Raw genomic sequence first — 16,700 nt, 5'->3', positions numbered from 1 at the left:
AAAATGCCTGGTTGATACTGACTACGTTGATACTAAGGCATGGTCGAGCTCCAGTCGATCTTCCAAAAGGCCTACTGGTCCCTGATGGCCGGTGGCCTGGCCTATGTTGCTTTCGTTCTTGCATCGACATCTCCAAAAGTTCAAAGATTGTATGGAAAAGGCAGAAGTATGATTCTGGGCTGATGCTGATGGCGTTGACGGCAGTGCTCTGTACGCCAATAGGGTCAATCCAACTGCCTGGCAGGACATCAATGATGTCGAGAGCTTTGGCTTCCTGAGTATGTTTTACAGTCATAGGGAGAGGAATAGAAAGCTGGCTAATCTGAGTAGGGACACAAGTCCAGCCGTTCAGTCTGAGAACACCCGACAACGAGACGGTATATGGCTGGCACATCCTGCCTCTCCACCTCTGCCGGGAACATGAGGAGGTCCTTTCAGCGAGTGAACTATCAGGCCCGGCAGAGGACTATAGCAAGACTGCTGCATTTAAGCTTCTTGCGGAAGACCCGAATGCGAGAGTCGTCATAAGCTGTTAGTCACTGTTCATATTACGCCCTGGATAAAGAAAGCTGAAACCAGAGGACACACAGTCCATGGAAATGCAGCACACCTTGCTAGCGCTCAGCGACCGGAGACGCATCGAATGCTCCTGGGACTATCGACTCCTTTGGATCCTGTCCATGTGTTTACCATTGACTATCGCGGATTTGGTCTCTCGACGGGATCACCCACGGAAGAAGGACTAATCACCGACGGGGTTTCCTTACTGAACTTCCTCACTTCATCTCCTCTAAACGTACCTCCCTCTCGAATTGCCATCATCGGGCAGAGTCTGGGGACAGCCGTCAGTGCCGCGGTGACGGAACGATTCTACTTTGGTCACCCCGACCCAACGCTCATCCAGCCCGCCATCTCGGACCCGGAGCCCTTTGCTGGCGTCGTGCTGGTCGCCTCCTTCAGCAAAATTTCAAGTCTGATCAAGACGTACAGCCTCAAGGGTCTAACCCCGCCGCTGTACGGCCCGCTCCTCCGATATCCCCGCTTAGAAAGCTGGATCTCCAGCCTCATCGTCGACACCTGGGACACGGCTGCACGCGTGGCACGGCTGACGGGCATAGGCCCGACCGCCGAGAAGGACTCGAAGACATCGTACGCCCACAAGGGGCTCGACCTCACCATAATCCACGCCTTGAACGATGCAGATATCCCGTGGTTCGAGGGCCACGCCGTCTGGAAAGCAGCAACTAATGAAGGCGGCAACGGATCTATCATCTACGAGAAAGACCAGGATAACGGCCCTGGCCAGGTGAGGATTTGGGAGAGAGATGTTGGGACGGGAAAGAAGAGAGTCAGATGGGAACGGGTCGGATACGGTGGTGAGTAGAGCAATCACTGGTTCCTGGTTGTTTAAATTTACTAATCTGTCCAGGCCACAATCGAGTCGCGACATTCTCGGTTGCAAGCCTTGCTGTTTTGAGGGCATTCGAGGAATAGACTTGGGAAATATAAATATATACCCCTTATACTGGGCAGAAATTGAATATCATTCTTCCATATAGACTCTGTATGTAAAGACTGTCGCACAGAACATAGGTATCCTGATGACCCATCCTACTGTAGAGGGAAATACTTCAAGTTCAACGTTGGATAATCGTCGATTCTATTCTATGAGAGGAGTAAACCAGGAACCTTCAAAAAAAAGAGAAAAAAAAAAGAATATAAACCCAAGTCCAAACAAGAAGACCCCTTGACATATAACACTATCATACATGTGCAGACCTTGTCTGCCGACTCGCTGAAATGCAGCCCTTAAACACAGTGCAATCCTTGAAGCACATAAGTAACAGATTTTAGCCAGCAATTCTATTTGACGGGTTCAAAAAGGAATGCATGGGCTGAAGATTAGACAGGTGTGGTGTGAATACAGAGAAGAAGAAGAAGAAGAAACAAAACCCCCTAGGGCGAGGGCAAAATCATCGGAATGGGCGAGTCTATTTCTTGTTCCTCTCGGCCTGAGCCTTGGCGTACTTCTGGATAAGTTCTTTCCTGTAGGGTAAATTCACGTTAGCGACTGGAATTCTTTGAGTCGTGGGAGGGAAAAAAGAAAAGACAAAAAGACATACTGTAATTGCGGAGGAGCCTTCTCGTAGTGGCTGAACTCCATCGTGTATTCACCCTTGCCCTGAGTGGCGGCGCGCAGGTTGGAAGAGAAGCCGAACATGGCGTTGAGACTGCAGTCGGCATAGAGGGTGAACTCGTCGACGCCCGTCTCGGTGTCGTTGATGGTGGCGTTGCGCTTGTTCAGCAGGGCGATCACATCACCCTGGAACTCCGACGGGGCAGTCACTACCGTCTTCATCAGGGGCTCCAGGATCATGGGCTGACTCTCCTGGAAAGCCTTGCGGAAGGCCTGCTGCGTGGCGATCTTGAAGGCCATTTCGGACGAATCGGTCATATGGGTGGCACCGTCGTTGATGACCATCTTCGTGCCCAGAACCTTGTGCCCGACAAGAGGACCCTTGTCGCAGGACAGGTGGAATCCCTTTTCACAGGCGAAGAGGAACTTCTCGGAAATGCTGCCTCCCACAATCTGCTCCTCGAATACGTTCTCCTCCAGTTTGCCAGTAGGCTCCAGCCAGCCCATCACGCGGGCATAGTCACCGGCACCACCGGTCTGCTTCTTGAGCAAGTGGTCGAATTCGACCCGGCCGCCCAGAGTCTCACGGTAGGCAACCTGGGGCTGGCCAGTCACACAGTCGACACGGTACTCACGGCGCATCCGCTCCACGTAGATATCCAGGTGCAGCTCGCCCATGCCGGAGATGATGGTCTCGGAGCTCTCGGCATCGTGGGTCACGCGGAAAGTCGGGTCCTCTCTCTGGAAACGGGCCATGGCCTTGGAGAAGTTGGCCGAGTCCTTGTTGTCCTTGGGCTTAATCGAGAGCGAAATGACGGGCTCGGGAACAAACATCGACGACATGGTGTAGCTCAGCTGTCCGTCGGTGAAGGTATCACCCGAGGCACATTCCACACCGAACACGGCGCAGATTTCACCGGCGCCGATCTCGCTCACTTCCTCCATCTCGTTGGAGTGCATCCGGACGATACGGGGCACCTTGACCTTCTTGTTGTTGCGGGCATTGAAGACGTTGGACCCCTTGCGCAGCGTTCCTTGGTACACACGAATATAGGTCAACTGGCCGAAATTGCTCTCCTCGAGCTTGAAAGCAAGGCCGACAAATGGCTGAGATCCATAGGGCACCAGCTTCACGGAGGCCTCCTTGCGCTTCTGGTCGAGGGCAAGATTTTCGACCTCCGAGGGGTTGGGCAGGTAATCGCAGACGCCATCCAGCATGGGCTGGACGGACTTGTTGGCAAGCGCAGAGCCCATAAAGACCGGGGTGAACTTCAAAGCGATGGTGGCCCGGCGGATGGCGTCCTTGAGCTGCTGCTCAGTCGGCTCAAGCTCTTCCAGGAACAGCTCTGCAATTTCATCATCCACATCGGCCAGGGTCTCGATCAGCATGCGTCTCCTCTCCTCAGCGATGGCCTTGACCTTGTCGGGGATCTCGTCCTTCTCCACGATGTTCTCACCGCTGGAACCCTCGTTGTAGATGGCCTTCATGCGGATCAGGTCGACCACACCCTCGAACTCGTCTTCGGCGCCAATGGGGACCTGCACGGCGGCGGCAGGAATCCTCAACTTGGTGTTGATCTGATCGATAGCCTTGAACGGATTGGCGCCCATACGGTCCATCTTGTTGATGAAGGAAATGCGAGGCACATTGTACCGTCTCATCTGCCGATCGACCGTGATGGTCTGGGACTGCACACCGGACACGGCACACAGGATCATGACGGCGCCGTCGAGCACACGAAGAGCACGCTCGACCTCGATCGTGAAGTCAATATGACCGGGTGTGTCAATCAAGTTGATGTGATACTTGTTCTCTGCGCCATCCTCCCCGGTCTTGATCCAGTCGCAGAAGGTCGCGGCCGACTGGATGGTGATACCCTTCTCACGCTCGAGTTCCATGGAATCCATCTTGGCTCCAACGGCGTCGCGCCCACGGACTTCATGGATCGCTCCGATACGGCCGGTATAGTAGAGCACGCGCTCGGTACAGGTCGTCTTACCACTGTCGATGTGGGCCTAGTAACACGGCAAGTTAGACAGGGAAACTTGACTTTGATCGACAGAAGACGTAAACGTACTGCAATACCAATGTTCCGCACTCTGGCCAGGCGCTTTGCCTCGGCAGGGTCGAGATTCTCAATGATGGTCTGCTGCGAGAGCGCCTCCGGATTCACTGCAGCGGCTTCGAGACTATAGGCAAAAAGTCAGCAACAAAGATCAACAACAACAACTCTGTAATCTCAAAATCCACTAGAAAAAAAAAAAAAAAAAGACGTACACCTCCGCAGCAGCGGACGCATTCCGTCTCTGCTGCCATTGTCTGCCGACAGGAGTCTGGTTCAGCGACGAAGGGACACGGAGGGCAACCGTCGAAGCGCAGCGCTGGTAGAGGAAGTTCTGCGACTGGAGACGGACGGACGATCTCGCCAGGCCAGAAACAGCGCGGGAGGGCAGACGAGCCAGAGAAAAGGCCCTCATGACTGTCAATTCACCGGGAAGCGACAGTTGAAGGTGAAGAAAGAAAAAGAAAACAAAGAAAGCGAGACAGGGAACGGACAGGGCTGGCGATCCAAAGTCGGCCTGTTGATTTTCTTTGCTCGAAAAAAGTTCGGGGAAGCCAGGCACGCTGCACGTGATCGTCCGGCGTTTTCGCGGGCCTGTTATCGTGCAGTTATTTTCAATGGAGTCTACATTGGACGGGTGCTTCTGGATTGCGAGACGAGGCCGTCCATTTCGTTTTAAGGAGATGTGGGCTTGAAGCTCTATCATCAGAGATGGAGTGTATTGTGTCAAATCCTGAGAAACCGATGTACTGTACAATGAAGCGCCATGCCGACTAGCTAGAAGAACAAGAGACAAGAGTATAAGACAAAGTCTGGTACACGATAAGTACGACCGAGTTCGAGAGCGATTGGAAGCGAGTAAAAGAGTCAATAGACGTCTTGGAGTGACCACTGTCGACGAGCGTCTTTGGATCCCTCAAAATGCCGTGGTGGTGACTCGACTCTAATCGCCTCATCTATGGGTATCTATTTTCCTTGCCGTTGCTTGTGCTTGGGGTTCTTCGAGCTACAAACAAGCATATTGTCAGCAGAGTGAAATCTAGATCGTAGTTATTCCAAGACAGCTTACCAGATGATGTATACCCGGTTCTTCCTCTTAACAGCCTATACACACATCAGTACAGTTTCAAGCGGTGGCATGTTTCCCCTCGCATTTCTTCTCTAGATATGCAAAGAGGCCTCATCGGCCACAAAATTCAACTGCATACCTTGCATCCCTCGCACAGTCGCTTAACCGATGATCGCGTCTTCATTCCCCGGACCTGCTCGAGCTGCCGAACCGTAGCGCCCACCCGAGCAATGGCGGTCTGCTGGTTTTGTGACGGCGATGGCTGCTGTGACTGTGCTCGCAGACTCCTCAGGCTGTTGCTAGCGGACACGCCCATCAATTGCGAGAAAGATCGGGAGAAGAACGAAGGGCGAGAGGAGGGGAGGAGCCGGCGGAGGAGACCGGTCGAGGCTCCGACGGCGGAGCGGAGGGAGTACATGATTGCTGCTTGAATGACAAAAATTCCAGGTATAAAGCAGATCAGTAGATCGATCCCTCGATGATTAGAATAGCTGGTGGCTAGTCTTGCGTCCGGCTCACAAGGTCGTCGGGGATCTTTCTCTGAGGCTCCAAAAAGCGCGGAGCAAATATGGCCGGAATAATGAAACGCCGCCCCGGTCTATATTAACTATTTACTGAAGACGTAAATTGTATTTTTCAAAATAAAATATTATTCAAGGTATTTATGTTTTATTCTATATGTCCAGAGCGTAAGCAAGAATATAAATCAGAGAGCCGGGTCTATAAACTGATACGTCAAAGTCAATCGCTGAGCCATGTCTTGTTTTCAAATATCCCGAAATCATTCCGAACAGCCGCTGTCTTCGAGAACAAGGCCCGAATCTTAGGCCTGAGAGCCTCGCAGGAAAGTCTTGTAGGTAGCCGAGTCGGTCTCCTCCTTGAACGGATACCCGACGTCTTGAAGGAAGGCCTCGAGCTCGGGCTTCTCGGCCTCGGGGCACTGGATACCGGCGAGAACCTTGCCGACATCGCCGCCGTAGTTGCGGTAGTGGAAGAGGGAGATGTTCTGGTTGGGCCGCAGCGTGGTGAGGAAGTTGGCGAGCGCGCCCGGCCGTTCGGGGAATTCGAACATGAAGAGACGCTCGTCGTTGACAGAGCTGCGCCCGCCGACGAGGAAGCGCAGGTGCCGCTTGGCGAGTTCGTCGTCGCTCAAGTCCTGGGCAGCCATGCCCGCCCGGGCAAGCTGCGCGATGATGTTGGCCAGATCCTCGCGGCCGGTCAGCGCCGACAGCGAGATACCCATGAGCACGTCGGCGGACTCCGGGCAGGCGTAGCGGTAGCTGAACGCGGTGACGGCGTGCGGGAGGACGAAGTCGACCAGCTGGGCGAAGGCGCCCGGCCGTTCGGGGATGTTGACGCTCAGCAGGGCCTCCTTGCGCTCGCCCAGAGCGGCGCGCTCGGCAACGAACCGCAGCCGGTCAAAGTCCATGTTGGCCCCCGAGGTGATGGCAATCAGTTCCCGGTTGGTGTCCGGGCTCGGGTTCTGCTGCACGTATTTCTTTAGACCCGCCAGGGCCAGCGCGGCGGCCGGTTCGATGACCGACCGGGTGTCCTCGAAGGTGTCCTTGATGGCGGCACAGGTCTCGTCGGTCGACACCTGGATGATGTCGTCGACGACATCCTGGCACAGCCGGTACGTCTCCTCGCCGACGATCTTGACCGCCGCGCCGTCGGCGAACAGGCCAACCTCCTTCAGTTGGACGCGAGATCCGTTGCTAAGCGACTGGGCCATGGCGTTGGCGTCGTACGCCTCGACGCCGATGATCTTGACCTGCGGTGCAATGCGCTTCAGGTACACGCCAATGCCTGCGATCAAGCCACCGCCGCCGACCGCACAGAAGACCGCCTCCAGCTTCTCCAGGTTGGCCTGCCGCAGGATCTCCATGCCGATGGTACCCTGGCCGGCAATCACGTAGGGGTCGTCAAAGGGCGGGATGCTCGTCAGCCCATGTTGCTTCTCCAGCCGGTGGGCTTCCTCCTTGGCGGCATCGAAGTCGCTTCCGTGCAGAATGACACTGCCGCCCAGCCGCGCCACGTTGCGATGCTTAATCGCCGGCGTTCCCGACGGCATCACGATGGTAGCGGGGATCTTCAACTTTCGTGCCGAATAGGCAACTCCTTGCGCATGGTTTCCTACCACATTAATATATATCTAGATATATATATATATATGGCTTCTTACCTGCCGAACAGGCGACAACACCCTTCCACCGTTGATCTGGCCTCAAATGAGCCATTTTATTGTACGCGCCGCGCAACTTGAAGCTGAAGACCGGCAGCAGGTCCTCCCGTTTAAGCAAAACTCGGCATTCCAGTCGGTTGCTCAGGTTGACGGCGTGGTGAAGCGGTGTCTCGTTGATGATATCATATACTCGCGACGTCAAGATCAATCGCATGTACTAGAAGACATTAGCTTGCAAACAATAGGATGTTTGATTTCTTTTCTTTTTCTTCTCTCCTCTCTTCTTTTCTTTACTCTTAACATACATCTGGATATCCATTAGGGAGCAGGTACCCATCTGGGATGTCCCATTTCCGAAGCAATCCGGCCCCCTGGCGCTCAGAGGGCGGCGTACGAGCAGCGACGTACTCGGTGAGCGCAAAGCTGCTGGGTCTGGGTGTGGATGGCGTTACGAAGCCACTTGGAGGCGACTCGTCGGACATTGTGATGAAACGGGAGGTACGGTAAAGGATTGACTGCGATTGAGCGGTGTAACAGCAAGACTGGGTCTCCAAACAGATAAAAAAAAGTGAGAGATTAGGAATGACGATCTTTTTAGACGTGGAACTCTCCGGCTCGGATCCCCCGCACTCGGAGACGGTCGCTTATGTCATCTATCAGCACCTCCTATATCGGTATTTCCTATACATTGCAGGAGAAGAATAATATACACGTAGTTAGTTACTTTGTACTGCCGGGGGGATTTTAATTATGTGTAGTATGGATTATATTGCAGAAGATCAAGTCATAAATCAGCCATCAACTCGGCCAAAACCCCCAGCCGGTCTCGCGCATCGCTTACCTCTGCCTCCCAGAAACGCAGCATGTCCATGGCGTCCATTACAGCCTCTCGCCACCCGGTGGGCACTAGATCGCCGACATGGTTGCTGTGCGATGCCGCGAGGAGGATGAGAGCGCTGCGCGTGCAGGTGCGCAGCATCAGCCATGCTCCGTGGTGGCGGTGGTAGAAGCCCGCTTTGTTCTTTGCGATGCGCTCGACAGACATGCGGAGGCCCTTGCGAGTGTACTCGTCCAGCACGGGGTCGCGGCGGCCGTAGTTGATGGTTTCAAGCATGAAGGGAAAGTACATCCATTCGCAGCAGTCGAGGAGGTGGCCGCGCAGTACGAATTTGAGGACATCGTCTTCGGATTCGGGGGTTGAGAGCGAGAACATGGGAGGAAGGGAAACCATCCTGGAAGAAGTGTCAATATTTAATCTTTTTCTATTTTTTGAGATTCAAAGGTTATACCAATCTGTTGCTTGGTCTTCAAAAGCTGCGATCGAATCCACCATCTGTGATATTCGAAAAAACCGCCCTTCTTCCTGGTGGCGGAAGAGGTGATGGAGGATCCGGTTCGCGAGCCGTCGCAACGCAATCTCTGCAAGATAGTAGTACCACGCGCGAGCAGTCTCGTCTTCAAGGTTCTCCGATGGGGGACTGGGAAAGGCGGACGGATACGAGAAATCCTGCAGCCCAAAGCCTGGGAGCGAAAGCTCCATGCGGACTTCCCTGTATAGATCAGAATAGGCTTCAGAAAGAAAGTGAAGTAAGACGTACAATTCCGATTTAAGGCATGTCCAGTATAGACTCTCCTGAGAGACCCGGTCACGCCTCGCCGCTGGACTGACCAACTCCGGCTGCGGAGTCCGCCTGGGGAATCCGAACCCTTGTGATGTGGCGGCGGCCTGGACAAAGAATTTCCAGGCGGCCATGGGCTGCTGGAGGGTCATGAGGTAGACACCGGCGTAGAAGAAACACTGCGTCTCGAGCACGCCGGAGTGGCTGAGAAGCGATCCGATGCGCTTCTGTGCGGCGGTGAAGTAGGACTTTGCGATCACGAAACTGGGCGAGTTTCGCGCAGAAATCGACTCGCTGAGATGTTGGGCATGGAAGGCTTCTGCGGTCGATCCGAGAGCACAGACAAGAAGCTACCGACCATGAACAGTTAAGGGCGACAGTCAATGAATGGAATAGAATAGTAGGTACGCAGGCATTTGAGTAGGAAATAATCCTTTCGTTTTGCACCTACCACGAGACAGGATTTCGCATCCCACGCAATCCCGTTGATTCGGACGTACTGGACATACTGCAGGAGCAGAGGTACATCCAAGATGGGATTGGCAGGATGCACGTAGTTCAGAAAGCTACTGACCAACCGATCGCAGGCGCCAGTTTCCACCTGCTTAGCCAAGAAGTCCTCGGTCGGCAGCAGGTCTGCCGACTCTTGATAGTCGGACATGGTACCCCCCCGATTGAGGAGAGCCTGGAGGTCTGGCCGGGAGTCGAAGCGGCCGGCAAACACCGGCCATGACATAACGGCCTCGATGGTGAAAATGCCAAAATCCAGCCCGTTCGGCGGGTTCGAGAGCGGAGAAGCATGCTCAGATGGCTCCCTGTTCTGCTCCGTCGTCGACGGGGGGACCTGCTGTATGACTGGTGGTTCATCGTGTTGCAGTCGAGAAGGGGAAGAAGACTGGAGCAGCTGTTCAAGTCGGTCCAGTCGTTCGATGATGACGAGGCTGGCTGGATCGAAGCTGGGGAGTTAGTCTAGGAGAATTCATTCATCTTCTGGAACTACATACGACGAATACCCCGCGGGATTTGTAATGCACTGCGCGCCGACCTTCTCGCAGAACGAACACACGGGCTTCTTATTGTCACATCGGGTGCGTCTGGACCTGCAGGTTTCACATGCCCGGATGGCTCTCCGACGCGGATACGCTGCAGTGCCTCGAGCCACGGGCCGTCGCCGACCAGACACCGGCTGTGTCTCCTGCGTGGGTGCTTCGGGGGTCTCTTCTGAAGCAGCCGAGTCAGCGGGCAGTCTGCTTTTCGTCGGGTCTGCAGCAGCGCTGGACGGTTCGGGCTCGGGGAGCTGGAGGAGGTGCTGGATCGAGGTGGTCATGGGGCGATAAGATGTCTCCTAGACAGTGGGAGGGTAAGACGAGAGATCGACAGACGTGGGGAGGGGTAATGTCGCGGAGTGTCGGCTGAGAGTTATCATGTTAGCAGTGACTAAGGTAGTCAACATATCCTCGAATGGGGGAGAGGGGAAAGGTTGCAGTTTAGTGGTTGTTTGGTGGTTATTGTCAGACGGCGACTGCATACTCTCTTTCCTATTAGGAAGGATTTGACATTATGACAGCAGAACACGTTCGCCGACCTACTTTCTTCTAAAATACTAGACAAGATACCTGGCAGTTCAAGCAGCTGTTAAATTCTTCATTTAACTACCCACGATCCTTCTCTCAATTAAGGGTACTATGTACGATGTAGTACTGGCAGCGGGGCATACGACAAGCTTCATAAGAGGAGGCTCTAGCCAACTGATTCGTAGCTAATTTATGACTTATCGAATGGGAGTATTGTTGCCTTGTTCCTGTCATACGACTGCCGATAGATATCTCGCACAGCTTAGGAGTCAGTGAAATGAGCGATGTTTAATGCTATATATCAAGCTGAGCTTGAACGACTACCATTGACTTGAATGCTTCTGGTGTATCACTCAGGGGTTCCACCGAGGAATCTCAGCAAGAAACCATTCAACTGCGGTCTATATTTAATAAACCAGCTCAAGATAGTGATTATCAAGGAAAGCTGTCGAGATAGAATATGGTGTTCGGCTTCACTGTTGCACTCCGTAGAGTGTCGATGGAACGCGAAATCTAATTGAATTAGAATGAATTATCATGTGTCAATCCATCCCATCATGCTCACCATAGAATTAGAGCTGTGTTCTGTGATAAACAGTCCCCGACGTTGTTGTGGTGAGTTGTGGATATCAAAGCCCGAGGAAAATACAGGCGGAAAGAAAAGGACTGGAACCTCGTCATACTCTCTCTCTCTCTCTCTCTCTTTTCAAGCTCATTCCACCTCAACTACCTCCGGATACATACCGCGTACATTATTTATTTCATTAAGTGATCTATCTATATTATCGTCTAGATTATATCAATATGAGCGAAGATCCCATCCCCTCGTCCTTTGACAGCTCACCGTACGTTCTCCGCGTTTCCTCTTGTTCGCCCCCTCGCCTCCAGCTAACAGAACCAGCCAATTTAAAGAAGAGACCGATTTCCAAAAGTTCCGTCGCCGGTTGACGGAGGAGCCATTAATTCCATTAGGTAAGTGACACATCGGAATAACGCACGATAAACTTATTCTAATTATTATTTTTTTTCTTTTCTAGGATGCGTCGCAACCTCTTACGCCCTGTTCCGCGCCTACCGGTCGATGAAAGCCGGCGATTCCGTGGAGATGAACCGGATGTTCCGGGCGCGAATCTATGCGCAGGCGTTTACGCTGGTGGCCATTGTGGCGGGCGGGATGTACTTCAAGACGGAACGACAGCAGCGGCGCGAGTTCGAGAAGGTGGTCGAGGCACGGAAGAGCCAGGAGAAGCGTGACGCCTGGTTACGCGAGCTGGAGATCCGCGATCGGGAGGATAAGAACTGGAGAGAGAGGCATGCGGCCATCGAGGCGGCGGCAAATGAGGCGGGCAAGGCTTCGGTTCCTACTGCTTCCACTGTTTCTGTGTCGGAACCTTTGCTGCAGGATACACCCGAGCCAGAGCTACAGCCGACAGCGGAGAAGAAGCCCGGGGTGTTGGATGCGGTGAAATCATTGGTATGGGGGAAAGGGAACTGATGGGATTGCAACAAAAGGTTCTATCTCAAGTTATTGTACATATGTAGTATTAGTGATGAAAAAAAAAAAGTCTTCTCTCTACGCAGTCAAACCATCTGCTCATCGATGTATCGTCTCATCGTATCGAATTCCGCTTTTCCTGTCTGCAGAGCATTAGAGTAGAGACCTGTATGGACCCAGGGCAATACCCACCGAGATTAAATAACGAATATGTTGCTAGAAGGTTAGCAGATCTGTATAGCTAGCATGCTTGATAGACGAGCCAACTTACCAAATCAGTCACGGCGCGATGTCTCTCGAATTCCCTCCGGGCGTAATCGTGGAGTTCGACTCGAGTAGGCGACGAGGGGATTTCTAAACTATCAATATTGAAATAACGCTAGAAGAAGAATAAAATAGAGGTTCATGTGGGGGAGCCTGGGAGGACTCACTGTGTAACGCTCTGATGATCTCGCGGTATAAACCCAAGACTCGCTGTCTTTGAATGAACTAGACAGGATTTAAGAATAATTAATTAGTCAGAGCACCTATCTAAATTGAATTCTAGATGGCAAGAGGCTACTTACATGGTCAAGACTCACGGCGGGCTTTTTCAACTTGGAAGGCCGAGCCAGTAGATGGACAGTCGGTCTCATCCTATATGTACATGGATGGATAGTGGGTACTCGAATCAAAGATAATTACTGGGTAATTGAAGTACTGTACCTAGATGTGCATGTTGATGTTGTCATGGATCTCGGTATACGAAATAAAAGCGGTGAGATACTGCCGGATATGGAATGACCAAGATACATCATTGGTTTAAATAAATAAATAAATAAATAAATCAATCAATCAATCAATCAATAAATTAGTAAAATAAGTAATAAGAATAGTTAATAAGAATAAGTAAAAAGAATAAGTAGAGGAATAAGTAATAAGAATGTTAAAAAAAACCATTTATCGAGGAAATATGTCTGTAGTATTGTCGAGATATCGTCCCATAGAGCTATATGCAGTAGTAGGAGCTATTATAAGCTTGCTCATTCTTTGCAGTATCAGTTGTCATGCTATAACTAAATACCTAGGCTAGTTACCTACTAACTAAATACTAGGTACAGGTAGTCAGTCACCTGTAACCCTACTATCTAAGCCTTGTATATAAGCAGATGCCCGGGCAGTCCCAGCACAACCTAAGCTACTCTTGAGGCAAATACTACAGACAGATAAGAATACTAGTTATAAGCGAGTGATATCAATACTATTACTATATTTAGACTTGTAGACTATCAATTCTGTACTTCCACTCAACCCTAACCCTAACCCTAAACAGGTGGACCCGTGGTCTGTGCTGATTGATCTAATGCAACCTTATCCGATTAGAAGACAAGATAATAAGCCTAAGGAGGGAGACAATGTCAAGGTACATTGTATCAATGTTATCCTCCATCAAGTTAATATGATGAATTCTAAGGAGTCTCAGTACAGTACTACATATGTCTTAGGTACTATACTACATACATATAGGCAACCAGTAACTCGAGCCTACAACTACTAACTAACTACTAAATAACAAGGTACCTAGTTACAAGATATAACTAGTTATAACTACCTAGTAGGAAAGCACTAGCCAAAATGAGACACGGGCTGAAGTTCGCCCGCCAAGTGGAGATAGAAGCTTAACTCCGTAGAATTGGATAGTATAAAAGTAAAGACAATAATAGTAGGATCTTCATCATATATTCATCAATTGATCCCAAGCAGTTCTTATTATATCCAGTGTACAGCTAACATGCCCTCTTATCGCAGCATTCAGGCCTACCTGACTGCCTGCCAGAGCGACGAGTCCAAACTGCTCGGTCTGACGCTCGGAGATAAGGTCGTCACTCCAGGCCTTTACATCCCTAGAGCAGGTAAGACAATAGAATAATTATAGTTAACTAGCAACTACCATTTGGAGACATCTGACTATCGATAGAAGCACAAAAAGCACCCTCCCTCACTTTCACAGGCACGCCGTCAAATACCTACCTCGTGATAGCCCTCGACATTGACGCTCCCTTCCCCTCCCTGAACATCCTGGGCCCAATTCTTCACTGGAAACAGCCCGGTCTGAAGCTCCAGGGAAACGGACAATCGGTTTTGAACTCGGGGGATACCCCCTTTGTGGCGAATTATATCGGTCCTGCCCCCCCGCCTGGCAGTGGTCCGCACCGCTACGTCTTCTTCCTGTATGAGCAGCCGGCGGGATTCAACCCGGCCAAATACGCTCCTCCAAATGGCAAGAATCTGAGTAACTGGCTTCGTATGCGGTATGATCTGGAGGCGTTTGAGAAGGAAGTTGGCTTGAAGCCGGCAGTTGCGACGAATTTTTTTACCAGTAACTAGTCTATTGTCTTGTCTCCTATTGTATCTTATTACTTTAGTGATAACTAGTAGTCTCCTTCATTAACAACTACTTATGACTGCAGAGGATCATTCATCCCCCCAAATGTCACCGTCTTGATCGTCAAGAACTCGTCGATACCATACTTGCTGCCTTCCCGGCCGAATCCGCTCTGCTTGACGCCGCCAAACCTGAAGATATTAGAACGATTGGTGAGAGGATAATAAGGAGAAGAAGAAACTTACGGAGATGCGACGTCACTGATGAGACCCGTGTTGACGCCAACCATGCCGACCTCCAACGCTTCGGCGACACGGAAGATGCGGCGGATGTTGCCGCTGAAGAAGTATCCCGCCAGCCCGACCTCGGCGGCATTGGCGAGCTCGACGACCTCCTTCTCCGTGTCAAAGGGGAACAGGCCCGCGACGGGCCCAAAGGTCTCCTCCGAGGCCAGCTGCATGTCGCGCGTCATGCCTGTCAGCACGGTGGGCTCGTAGAAGTTGGCTCCGAGATGCGGGGCCTTGTTGCCGCCGACGGCGACGGCGGCACCCTTGCTCGCCGCATCCTGCACATGGCTGTGGACTTTATCCACGGCGCGGGAATGGATTACGGGCCCATGGGTGATTCCCTCGGTGAACCCGGCGCCGAGCTTGAACTCTTTGACCTTTTCGACGAAGCGAGCGGCGAACTCGTCATACACGCCGCGCTGCACGTAGATGCGATTCGCGCACACACAGGTCTGGCCCGAGCTGCGGAATTTGGACGCAATGGCGCCCGCGACGGCGGCGTCCAGATCGTCGACATCATCAAAGACGATGAAGGGGGCGTTCCCGCCCAGCTCCCACGAGACCTTTTTGATGGTCGAGGCGGCCTGTTTCATGAGCAGGCGGCCGACGTTGGTCGAGCCCGTGAACGAGACCTTGCGCACGTCCTCGTGCGTGGTGATGGCCTCGCCCACCTCGGCCACGTTCTTCGACGCCGTCACAATGTTGACCACTCCCTTGGGGATGCCCGCGCGCCGCGCCAGCTCGGCCAGCGCGTTGGCCGTAAAGGGGGTCTCGCCGGGCGACTTGACCACCACTGTGCAACCCGCAGCCAGGGCCGGGGCGACCTTGCGGGTGATCATCGCTGCGGGAAAGTTCCACGGTGTGATCAAGCCGCACACTCCCACGGGCTCCTTGATGGTCATCACCCGGTTGCCCGCCACCGAGGACGGGATCGTGTCGCCGTACACCCGCGGGGCCTCCTCGCTGAACCACTCGAAGAAATTGGCCGCATACGTCACCTCCCCCTTCGCATCGGCCAGCGGCTTGCCGTTCTCCCATGTGATCAGCGTCGCCAGGTCTTCCGCATTGTCAACCATCAACTGATACCACCGGCGCAGCATCCGGGCACGCTCCCGTCCCAGCGTCCTGCGGAACTCGGGGAGAGCCTCCTTGGCGGCCTGGATGGCCTTTTCCGTGTCCGCAGCCGTGAACTCGGGACATGTTCCAATCAGCTTGCCAGAGGCGGGGTCTATTCATCAGGACACAGGAATAAATCAGTATCTGTCCAGTGACTGACTCACCGTGCACTTCAAACGTCTCGCCTGACTGGGCCGTGACGAATTCGCCATTCACAAACGCCTTCTCGATAAACAGCGAGCTATCTTTGAGCTGTCAAATCAGCACCTCTCTTCCTTTTTGTCCCCTTTCCTCCCCCTTTCTCCCCTTTCAGGATCAGAACCTACCGGAGGAACCGTATGCCCCATCGTATATAATCTCTGAGCGTAAATCGTCGCAGGAATCTTGAACGGATACCTTGGCCTGGGTCTTGACAACTGGCGAGCCACGGGACGGAGAAGGCTTTGCATCGTTGCACTCAGACAACCACAGACAAAAATGCACAGAGGGGTAGCTTTTATATCCCGAGGGAAAACACAAAAAAATCACGAAGGATCCGATCGGAGTAAAGAGGGGAAGAGCTGGAGATTGGCCGTGGTTACCGATCGCTGGGGTCAGATAACAGGTTCCGGGCGTTACGTCAGGGCGATAACGTCGAGTATTGAAAGGCAAGGTCTATGTAATATGTAGTAGGTAGGAACTAGATATAGAGAGGAGATGTTCGACTGGATATAGAGAGCAGAGAGCTGCTAAAGGCTGCCACAGACCCTTGCAAGACACGGAGCTTTATATCAATGCCTGCAGCGACACAAGA

At 52.5% G+C, this 16,700-nt stretch overlaps 9 protein-coding genes across 9 annotated transcripts; 3 read left to right on the top strand and 6 right to left on the bottom strand.

The window, feature by feature from the left end:
* Window positions 1-39: 39 nt before the first annotated feature.
* ASPZODRAFT_2111388 (hypothetical protein) lies at window positions 40-1,777 on the top strand (the record flags this gene model as incomplete). The annotated part of the gene is made up of 5 exons (XM_022727741.1): window positions 40-149; window positions 205-278; window positions 331-531; window positions 591-1,376; window positions 1,430-1,777. 5 exons carry the CDS (start codon window positions 40-42, stop codon window positions 1,492-1,494), a joined length of 1,236 nt encoding a protein of 411 aa, XP_022579127.1. The 3' UTR covers window positions 1,495-1,777.
* A 214-nt stretch (window positions 1,778-1,991) lies between these two features.
* ASPZODRAFT_71108 (hypothetical protein) lies at window positions 1,992-4,615 on the bottom strand (the record flags this gene model as incomplete). The annotated part of the gene is made up of 4 exons (XM_022729723.1): window positions 1,992-2,046; window positions 2,124-4,153; window positions 4,216-4,327; window positions 4,416-4,615. The coding sequence occupies 4 exons, from the start codon at window positions 4,613-4,615 to the stop codon at window positions 1,992-1,994; spliced, it is 2,397 nt and encodes a 798-aa protein (XP_022579126.1).
* Window positions 4,616-4,777: 162 nt separating this feature from the next.
* Window positions 4,778-5,756, bottom strand: ASPZODRAFT_134698 (hypothetical protein). The gene is made up of 3 exons (XM_022723605.1): window positions 5,409-5,756; window positions 5,270-5,304; window positions 4,778-5,206 (listed from the first exon to the last, which is right to left on the bottom strand). The coding sequence occupies exons 1-3, from the start codon at window positions 5,685-5,687 to the stop codon at window positions 5,167-5,169; spliced, it is 354 nt and encodes a 117-aa protein (XP_022579125.1). The 5' UTR covers window positions 5,688-5,756; the 3' UTR covers window positions 4,778-5,166.
* Window positions 5,757-5,901: 145 nt separating this feature from the next.
* ASPZODRAFT_134697 (hypothetical protein) lies at window positions 5,902-8,185 on the bottom strand. Its single transcript, XM_022723604.1, has 4 exons — window positions 8,162-8,185; window positions 7,757-8,094; window positions 7,452-7,668; window positions 5,902-7,402 (listed from the first exon to the last, which is right to left on the bottom strand). The coding sequence occupies exons 2-4, from the start codon at window positions 7,931-7,933 to the stop codon at window positions 6,093-6,095; spliced, it is 1,704 nt and encodes a 567-aa protein (XP_022579124.1). The 5' UTR covers window positions 7,934-8,094; window positions 8,162-8,185; the 3' UTR covers window positions 5,902-6,092.
* ASPZODRAFT_698914 (hypothetical protein) lies at window positions 7,752-10,747 on the bottom strand. Its single transcript, XM_022729614.1, has 6 exons — window positions 10,660-10,747; window positions 10,075-10,603; window positions 9,522-10,026; window positions 9,050-9,420; window positions 8,741-9,001; window positions 7,752-8,683 (listed from the first exon to the last, which is right to left on the bottom strand). The coding sequence occupies exons 2-6, from the start codon at window positions 10,395-10,397 to the stop codon at window positions 8,236-8,238; spliced, it is 1,908 nt and encodes a 635-aa protein (XP_022579123.1). The 5' UTR covers window positions 10,398-10,603; window positions 10,660-10,747; the 3' UTR covers window positions 7,752-8,235.
* A 701-nt stretch (window positions 10,748-11,448) lies between these two features.
* ASPZODRAFT_18188 (hypothetical protein) lies at window positions 11,449-12,139 on the top strand (the record flags this gene model as incomplete). Its single annotated transcript, XM_022727178.1, has 3 exons — window positions 11,449-11,489; window positions 11,546-11,616; window positions 11,682-12,139. 3 exons carry the CDS (start codon window positions 11,449-11,451, stop codon window positions 12,137-12,139), a joined length of 570 nt encoding a protein of 189 aa, XP_022579122.1.
* A 43-nt stretch (window positions 12,140-12,182) lies between these two features.
* ASPZODRAFT_698640 (hypothetical protein) lies at window positions 12,183-12,810 on the bottom strand. The gene is made up of 5 exons (XM_022729610.1): window positions 12,721-12,810; window positions 12,571-12,628; window positions 12,411-12,493; window positions 12,332-12,355; window positions 12,183-12,282 (listed from the first exon to the last, which is right to left on the bottom strand). The coding sequence occupies exons 1-5, from the start codon at window positions 12,772-12,774 to the stop codon at window positions 12,226-12,228; spliced, it is 276 nt and encodes a 91-aa protein (XP_022579121.1). The 5' UTR covers window positions 12,775-12,810; the 3' UTR covers window positions 12,183-12,225.
* Window positions 12,811-13,910: 1,100 nt separating this feature from the next.
* Window positions 13,911-14,506, top strand: ASPZODRAFT_18186 (hypothetical protein; the record flags this gene model as incomplete). Its single annotated transcript, XM_022727177.1, has 2 exons — window positions 13,911-14,031; window positions 14,097-14,506. The coding sequence occupies 2 exons, from the start codon at window positions 13,911-13,913 to the stop codon at window positions 14,504-14,506; spliced, it is 531 nt and encodes a 176-aa protein (XP_022579120.1).
* On the bottom strand, window positions 14,286-16,624 carry ASPZODRAFT_698498 (hypothetical protein). The gene is made up of 6 exons (XM_022729608.1): window positions 16,469-16,624; window positions 16,234-16,418; window positions 16,072-16,159; window positions 14,750-16,019; window positions 14,578-14,695; window positions 14,286-14,522 (listed from the first exon to the last, which is right to left on the bottom strand). Exons 2-5 carry the CDS (start codon window positions 16,354-16,356, stop codon window positions 14,578-14,580), a joined length of 1,599 nt encoding a protein of 532 aa, XP_022579119.1. The 5' UTR covers window positions 16,357-16,418; window positions 16,469-16,624; the 3' UTR covers window positions 14,286-14,522.
* Between the last annotated feature and the right edge of the window lie 76 nt (window positions 16,625-16,700).

This window comes from Penicilliopsis zonata, assembly GCF_001890105.1.
Source record: "Penicilliopsis zonata CBS 506.65 unplaced genomic scaffold ASPZOscaffold_13, whole genome shotgun sequence".
Classification (NCBI taxonomy): Eukaryota; Fungi; Ascomycota; class Eurotiomycetes; order Eurotiales; family Aspergillaceae; genus Penicilliopsis; species Penicilliopsis zonata.
The sequence above is the reverse complement of the archived record's forward strand: the minus strand, read 5'-3'. Positions and strand labels throughout refer to the sequence as shown.

Excerpts from the sequence above, each read along its gene's own strand:
- ASPZODRAFT_698914 (XM_022729614.1), bottom strand. The coding sequence starts at position 10,397 with ATGACCACCTCGATCCAGCACCTCCTCCAGCTCCCCGAGCCCGAACCG. Across the intron at positions 10,027-10,074 it reads AATCCCGCGGGGTATTCGTC|CTTCGATCCAGCCAGCCTCG; the intron begins GTATGTAGTTCC and ends CTAACTCCCCAG. Across the intron at positions 8,684-8,740 it reads GAAGACCAAGCAACAGATTG|GATGGTTTCCCTTCCTCCCA; the intron begins GTATAACCTTTG and ends CACTTCTTCCAG.
- ASPZODRAFT_698498 (XM_022729608.1), bottom strand. The coding sequence starts at position 16,356 with ATGCAAAGCCTTCTCCGTCCCGTGGCTCGCCAGTTGTCAAGACCCAGG. Across the intron at positions 16,160-16,233 it reads TGGGGCATACGGTTCCTCCG|CTCAAAGATAGCTCGCTGTT; the intron begins GTAGGTTCTGAT and ends CTGATTTGACAG. Across the intron at positions 14,696-14,749 it reads ATCAGTGACGTCGCATCTCC|GTTTGGCGGCGTCAAGCAGA; the intron begins GTAAGTTTCTTC and ends TAATATCTTCAG.
- ASPZODRAFT_134698 (XM_022723605.1), bottom strand. The coding sequence starts at position 5,687 with ATGTACTCCCTCCGCTCCGCCGTCGGAGCCTCGACCGGTCTCCTCCGC. Across the intron at positions 5,305-5,408 it reads GACTGTGCGAGGGATGCAAG|GCTGTTAAGAGGAAGAACCG; the intron begins GTATGCAGTTGA and ends ATGTGTGTATAG. Across the intron at positions 5,207-5,269 it reads AACCGGGTATACATCATCTG|CTCGAAGAACCCCAAGCACA; the intron begins GTAAGCTGTCTT and ends GCTTGTTTGTAG.
- ASPZODRAFT_134697 (XM_022723604.1), bottom strand. The coding sequence starts at position 7,933 with ATGTCCGACGAGTCGCCTCCAAGTGGCTTCGTAACGCCATCCACACCC. Across the intron at positions 7,669-7,756 it reads TCCCTAATGGATATCCAGAT|TACATGCGATTGATCTTGAC; the intron begins GTATGTTAAGAG and ends AATGTCTTCTAG. Across the intron at positions 7,403-7,451 it reads TGTTGTCGCCTGTTCGGCAG|GAAACCATGCGCAAGGAGTT; the intron begins GTAAGAAGCCAT and ends TTAATGTGGTAG.
- ASPZODRAFT_698640 (XM_022729610.1), bottom strand. The coding sequence starts at position 12,774 with ATGAGACCGACTGTCCATCTACTGGCTCGGCCTTCCAAGTTGAAAAAG. Across the intron at positions 12,629-12,720 it reads CCAAGTTGAAAAAGCCCGCC|TTCATTCAAAGACAGCGAGT; the intron begins GTGAGTCTTGAC and ends AATCCTGTCTAG. Across the intron at positions 12,494-12,570 it reads GATCATCAGAGCGTTACACA|AAATCCCCTCGTCGCCTACT; the intron begins GTGAGTCCTCCC and ends TTGATAGTTTAG.